This window comes from Melospiza melodia, unplaced genomic scaffold (assembly GCF_035770615.1).
Source record: "Melospiza melodia melodia isolate bMelMel2 unplaced genomic scaffold, bMelMel2.pri scaffold_54, whole genome shotgun sequence".
Lineage (NCBI taxonomy): Eukaryota > Metazoa > Chordata > Aves > Passeriformes > Passerellidae > Melospiza > Melospiza melodia.
The window spans coordinates 4,538,212-4,544,841 of record NW_026948798.1 but is presented as its reverse complement, the minus strand read 5'-3'; the positions used below and the strand labels follow the sequence as shown (position 1 = coordinate 4,544,841).

The window sequence follows — 6,630 nt, the reverse complement described above, 5'->3', positions numbered from 1 at the left end:
ACACAGAATTTTGACACCTGGAATACTTGGAAGACATTATGGGGACCTAGTGTTTTGGAACACTATAATTACCTTGGGGAAGTACAATGGTGCATCCAATGGTCAGGAGTAAAGAATCAGTCACATTATAGGGCCCTTATCACGTCTACATCTTCCCGAGAGTTCAGACCGCAGAAAGAGGATTGGAATTGTACTGAGGTTTTTACATGTGATACACCGGAAGACCGAATTGGATTGGTATCGGTGAAAATGGCATTAAAGTGGGGATGCGAGTGTAGGGGGTATGATCACACGGTTAGCAGAGAGTCCATGGATGGACCTATAGATTGCAGATATACTACTGTGCATAGCCCTGGAAATTTAGTCTGGGTGTTGGGACACAGACAGTGGACCACACATTTACCTCTAGATGGATCAGTAACACAAATCACCCTAGGGGTTCCCACATTGTTTCCATACTGGAAACAGAATAGATTGATCCAAAGGAAAGGACTCAGAAAGAGGGAAGAATCCCTAGAGGAGCAGTGGAATGAACCTGGCTCAGGAGTACAATTTGGATGGATATTGGAGTCATTATTCCCTCCGGTAGCAACATATCGAAACAGAGAAATGTTCAACAATTTGTTAGGACAGACCGAAAGGTTGGCAGCAGCTACTAAGAAGGGATTTAAAGATCTAAATTTGCAATTGCAAGCTACATCAAGAATGACCGTACAAAACAGAATGGCATTGGATTTGCTACTGTTAAAGGAACATGGAGTTTGTGGTTACCTGAGTAGGAGAATAGATAATTGCTGTGTACACATTCCAAATGTTACACTTGAAGTTGAGAAAGATATTTCTCAACTGGCAGAAGTGGAAACAAAAACCAAGGAAATTGAAAAGGAAGCACAGCATAATTGGATAGGAGCAGTATTTGATTCTTTGGGGCTTCACTTGTCTGGCTGGATTACGTCTGCTATACAGTATGTACTAATGTTTTTAGTATTTTTAGTGACTATATGGATTGTATATAGATGCCTCTTAGGTGTGATCAAAAAGGAAAAGAGGCGATCTCTCCGGTTGCTGAAGGCGATGACCCGCGGGCGGCAGTATAAAGAACACTCCCCACCTCGTTATGAAGATGTTACTGTCAATATTGTTGATTGAGCATCCTTGCAGCAGGACTGAAGGATGCTCAAAAGGGGGGGAAATGTTGGAAAAGAAATGAAATTTAGCAAAATATTTAATGATAGTGAGTTGTGTGAACTGGTTTTTTAAAAAGTAGTTTTGTAGCCGTTGAAAGTGTGTTGGGTTTTGTGTGTAACCTAGCAGGTAGTCTTAGGGATTTAATAAATAATTAAACTAGTGCAGGAAAGTAAGAATGCTAACCTGTCTGGAGGCAGCATACAATGCTCTTAGAATAAGATAAGCAGAAGATTAATGATCTTGTTTGTGAACCAAGGAATGTATCACAAGGGGCCTGTGACTAGGCAAGGGGAACGGGGAACTGTTTCTTGGAGGCTAGGCAAGGGGAACGGGGAACTGTTTCTTGGAGACTTTGTTGTGAATCGCATGTATAAGAGGGAAGCACCCATACGTGAATTTGGGGGCTTGGGTTTTTGGGACGTGAGTCGCCCAAGCTCCCCGGGCCCTTAATAAAGCACCCACAAAACTTATCCGAGTTTTGTGTCATTTATCAATCGGGCAACACGGCCAGCCTGGGGCTGCTCAGGGGGCTTTTCTGTGCTGAGCATTGGCCTGGGCGCATTCTTGAGAGAGCCTGGGCATGGAGCCTGGAGCCTCCAGGGCCTGGCCTGAGGTGTCAGCGCTGCTCCAGCAGTGCCCATGGCCTGTCCCTGCTGCAGCCCCGGCACTGCCACCCCTAGGACTGTGCCCGGCCCTGAGAGCAATCAGGCCCTACAGCAACACCAGGCCCACCGGAGCAGCTGGGCAGGGCCACGGCAGCAGTACTGGCAGCACCAACAGCTGCTGCTGCTGGGGACAGCTGCTGGGCCAGCACTGATCTGCCCCCAGCTCTGCACACAGACATTGCTGCTGCAGATCCAGAGAAGGCAACAAAAGGGCATCTCTGGTGAAAACTCTGCTGGGAGATCCTTTAGTTCCTGTAAAGCCTCAAGGAAACCAGCCTCTCATTGACACAGTCTGTGACCATAGGGAAGGTGGAGAGAAACAACATGAGAAATGGCACAAAGAATGACATTTCTGTGTGGACAATATGAAAACAGTAAACGAAAAGAAAACACCCACAACCAACCAAACAAGAAGTATGAAAGGTGACTTTTATTATAAGTGATTTGAAGACATTTGCCAGCAGTTTAATGTTTCTGAAAGCATCCAGTCATCAGTGTCCACACTGCAGCCTTGAGCACCTGGTTCCTCAGGCTGTAGATGAGAGGGTTCACGGCTGGAGGCACAACCGAGTACAGAACTGACAGGGCCAGATCCAGGGATGGGGAGGACATGGAGGGGGGCCTCAGGTGAGCAAACATGCTAGTGCTAATGAACAGGGTGAGAACAGCTAAGTGAGGGAGGCAGGTGGAAAAGGCTTTATGCCGTCCCTGTTCAGAGGGGATCCTTAGCACAGCCCTGAAAATCTGCACATAGGAGAAAACAATGAATACAAAACAACCAAATGATAAACAGGCAGTAACAGCAAGAAACCCAAGTTCCCTGAGGTAGGATTTAGAGCAGGAGAGCTTGAGGATCTGTGGGATTGCACAAAAGAACTGCCTCAGGGCATTGCCATGGCACAGGGGCAGGGAAAATGTACTGGTGGTGTGAATGAGAGCATTGAGAAAGGCACTGGCCCAGGCAGCTGCTGCCATGTGGGCACAAGCTCTGCTGCCCAGGAGGGTCCCGTAGTGCAGGGGTTTGCAGATGGACACATAGCGGTCATAGCACATGATGGTCAGGAGATAGTACGCAGCTCCAATGAAGAACAGAAAGAAAAAGAGCTGAGCAGCACATCCTGAGTAGGAGATGTTCCTGGTGTCCCAGAGGGAATTGTGCATGGCTTTAGGGACAGTGGTGCAGATGGAGCCCAGGTCGCTGATGGCCAGGTTGAGTAGGAAGAAGAACATGGGCATGTGCAGGTGGTGGCCACAGGCTACGGCGCTGATGATGAGGCCATTGCCCAGGAGGGCAGCCAGGGAGATGCCCAGCAAGAGGCAGAAGTGCAGGAGCTGCAGCTGCCGCGTGTCTGCCAATGCCAGCAGGAGGAAGTGGCTGATGGAGCTGCTGTTGGACATTTGCTGTGCCTTGGCGTGGGGATCTGTAACAAAAGAAATCATGGAATAGCTGTGTTTGGAGAGTATTTTGAATATCCCAGCATAGCTTGGGGGCACTTTCCCCCCACTTCCTGCACAGGGCTCTGCTGTCCGGAGCTGTCCCTGCCAGCAGCTGCTTCCCTGTGCCCAGGGCTTGGCCTTGCCGGTGCTGCCAGAGCCCAGCCCAGCCCTGGGGGCTCAGCTCTGCTCTGCAGACCCCTCTCAGTTCAGACACTGCCCAGGGGCAGCTCCGGCTCTGCAGGCTCTGATGGCAACTTCAGAGAAACCCTGAGGAGGTTGGAATAGTGACACTGATGCTGCCTGGGAGGGGCCCTGTGCTGATTTCTGTCACTGCCTGATTTGTTTAGATCAGAGATAATATTTTTTATTATTCGCCTCAAGCTGAACTAAAATGAATATCTATGGTCAATTTCCCATTCAGGTAACCCAAAACAATAGAATAAAATTTCAGGACTTCCCCTTTCCTGCTGCCCCTGCCTTGCTATGCTCCCTGTATAATCTACTTGGAAATGTTCTGCCGTTAAATGCCGGGATGGGAGCAGTCCTGGACAATGCAGCATCATCACCACACAAGGAGAACGCTTCCAAGCCTTACCAGCTGTCTCCTTCCACCCAGACCTTGTCCCCCAGTGCTGGGAGGAGCTGCCAGGGCTGGCTGAGAGCTGTCCCTGGCAGGCAGCACAGTCCCTGCCCCAGCACAGTGCCCTGGGATGCAGGACCCTGCTCTGCAGGACAGCCCTGGGCACCCTTGGCTGCTCTGCACGAGAGATAATCAGAGAATGTACTCACAGGGTCTGTAGGCATTGGAATGTTCCAGGTTTAGGTGATGGCTCCAGGAGCTGCAGCTGCATTGTCCTTCAGCCAGAGATTCCTGTGCCAAGGGCTGGCAGTGATTCTGCCCCAGGCATTTCTCAGCACCTTCCCAGCCCTGACTGATTGAAGCTCTCTGTGCCTCTGTGCTGTGCTCAGGGTGGCTGCAGGCAGAGCTCCAGCCCTGCTGGGCTGGCAGAAGAGCTGCTCATCAAGAGAAATGTGCTTTTGAAGCTCTTCTTGGTTACCAGGAGCTGCCTCTGTGCTAGGAGCCCAGCCCAGCTCAGCAGCACAGACGCAGCACAAGGACTTTAACGAGCCTCTGGGGCTTTGTGCTCAGGCCCTGAACATCAGTCCCTTAGAGGGAGCTGAAGAAACCTCTTCAGAACTCCAAGTCAGAATCCAACTCCAAACTTTCTTGCACTTTTAATGGGTCCCACTGAGGGACACGACTGAGAAAGTGTCCCCAGGCCCCAGGCAGAGCAGAGAACTGCAGGCAGTGATGACAGGTGGCGACAAGAAAAGCCACGTCTTGGTGCCCTGGGGCACAGCAGTAGGGTCTGTGCCACCAAGGGCTGGGAGGAGACACCTTGTCCTGAGGCACTGGGGCCTCCTGCCACAGCTCCAGCCAGGCTGGGCACTGTCAGCACCTTGTCCTGCCCTCAGTATCCCTCCCTAGCCCACATCCCAGTGGCCTCAAGGATCTGCTGGAAGAAGTCCCTGGGGAGCCTGGGTCAGGAATGTCTCTGGGGGCTCCTTCATTCTCCCTGCAAGGATTGCAGGTTTTTCAAAGGACTTTGGGTTTGGCTTTTGCCTTGGAGTCTCTAAGAGGTTTGTGCAATAATCATGGCCTACAATTATCTGCTTTAATTAGTCCCTGGAGAGGCTTTGTCAGTAACAACACTCTGTGGGGCTCATTAATACTTTAGGGTACTTCAGTTTTTTAAACTGCTTGGTGTTTCCCTGTTGATACAGACTACGAAAAAGATTGTGCAGTTCCAGCCTCCAATATCTCTTTTAATGAGTCCCTTGAGAGCCTTAATCTGTAATGACACTTAGTGGGCCATTTATGCTTCAGGGTACTTCAGTTATTTTAAGGTACTTGGTATTTCCAGTTTGATACAGACTCTGTTAGAACTTTGTACAATCATGGTCCCAATTATTTGCTTTAATGAGTCCCTTGAGAGCTCTGTAGTGACATTCAGTGGGGCTCATTAATGCTTTGAGATACTCAAGGTTTTTAAGGTACTTTGGATTTTCCTTTCCACACTGAGTGTCCAAGAGGTTTTTGTGCCATCCTGGCGTATAATTCTCTCTTCCTATAAATCCATGTGGAGCCTGTGTAGGGTATGGACCTCAGTGGGACCCAGTAATGCCTTGAGACATTTTCTTCTGACTTTGACTCCTGGAAAGGTTTGTGCCATCTCCTCTCAGGCCCTGAGGTTCCAGTGCTCAGCTCCAAAGGCACTACAGGGCCCATTAGGATCAAGGAAGTCCTGACAAACCATGGCTCTGCCTTGATTTCCTTCTTGTCTGGAGCAGTTCATCAGGAACTTTTTTGTAGTATTTTTTGATATTTCTTTGCAAATGTTTTAATTACTATGATGGGTTCAGTGTCGGCTCATTACTGGTGCACTCACTAGAATATACTTACTCAGTATCTGCTGTGAGGTAGAATTTGGAGGAAGGCAAAGTAGGCTCAAAACTTTTAAAGGGTATAAAGAAAAATTCATAATAGTAACTAAAAGAAAGAGTATTTAAGGGGATAACGCAATGTTAATACTAGCAATTAAAAGAACAATAGGAATCAGAATCAGAAAACTTTGAGAACACTTCTCCTCTCCCTACAACCTTTTCTTTCTTATTGACAATATAAGGAGAGAAACCCTAAAATTTCCAGTCAGTTTACCACCTCTAGAATAGTTTTCTTCATTTCCTTTAGGGAGCGGAGTCTATCTTTCATGCTATGGAGACTTCTCCATAAGAAAACTGTTCTCTCATGGCTCTCAATTTCCATGAATAGCAGCCATCCAGAAAATCTGCAATTCTGAAGTACCTCCCATTTTTTCACATCTTTTCCCCCAGCTGCGTTTATGGGCCATGTCAGCTTATGGGGTGTTTGTTGAAAGATGAACTGTTTAAGAGCAAGGTTCTCTTCATTATTTCTGAAATCATCTTCATCTCTGGGAACAGAGATCTTCTTCTGTCCCTGAGGGCACAGGGTCTCATCACTCTGCTCTCTTTCCTTGTTCAAACTTCTCATGGGATCACAGCTACTTCAGCATTTGCTGACATTAGCATGGGGGCCTTTCACGTCAAGGGCCCACGGCCAGGTATTAATAGACTTTGACTCCATGATTCACAGAAGGCTGACAATAATCTTTATTAAGAAACCCATACTTGTATAGTCTAGTTCACCACAGGTGGTCCTAATTGGTCCTCCAATCCAAATACCATCACCATTGGCTATTTAAGAAACCACCCATTGGTAAATCTCCATAACACATTCCACATGTTCACAATACTAGGT

The 6,630-nt window shown here is 48.1% G+C and overlaps 1 protein-coding gene across 1 annotated transcript; it reads right to left on the bottom strand.

Annotated features, from left to right (window-relative positions):
- Nucleotides 1-2,318: 2,318 nt before the first annotated feature.
- On the bottom strand, nucleotides 2,319-3,266 carry LOC134413860 (olfactory receptor 14J1-like). Its single transcript, XM_063147901.1, has one exon. The coding sequence runs from the start codon at nucleotides 3,249-3,251 to the stop codon at nucleotides 2,319-2,321; it is 933 nt and encodes a 310-aa protein (XP_063003971.1). The 5' UTR covers nucleotides 3,252-3,266.
- Between the last annotated feature and the right edge of the window lie 3,364 nt (nucleotides 3,267-6,630).

Excerpts from the sequence above, each read along its gene's own strand:
- LOC134413860 (XM_063147901.1), bottom strand. The coding sequence starts at position 3,251 with ATGTCCAACAGCAGCTCCATCAGCCACTTCCTCCTGCTGGCATTGGCA.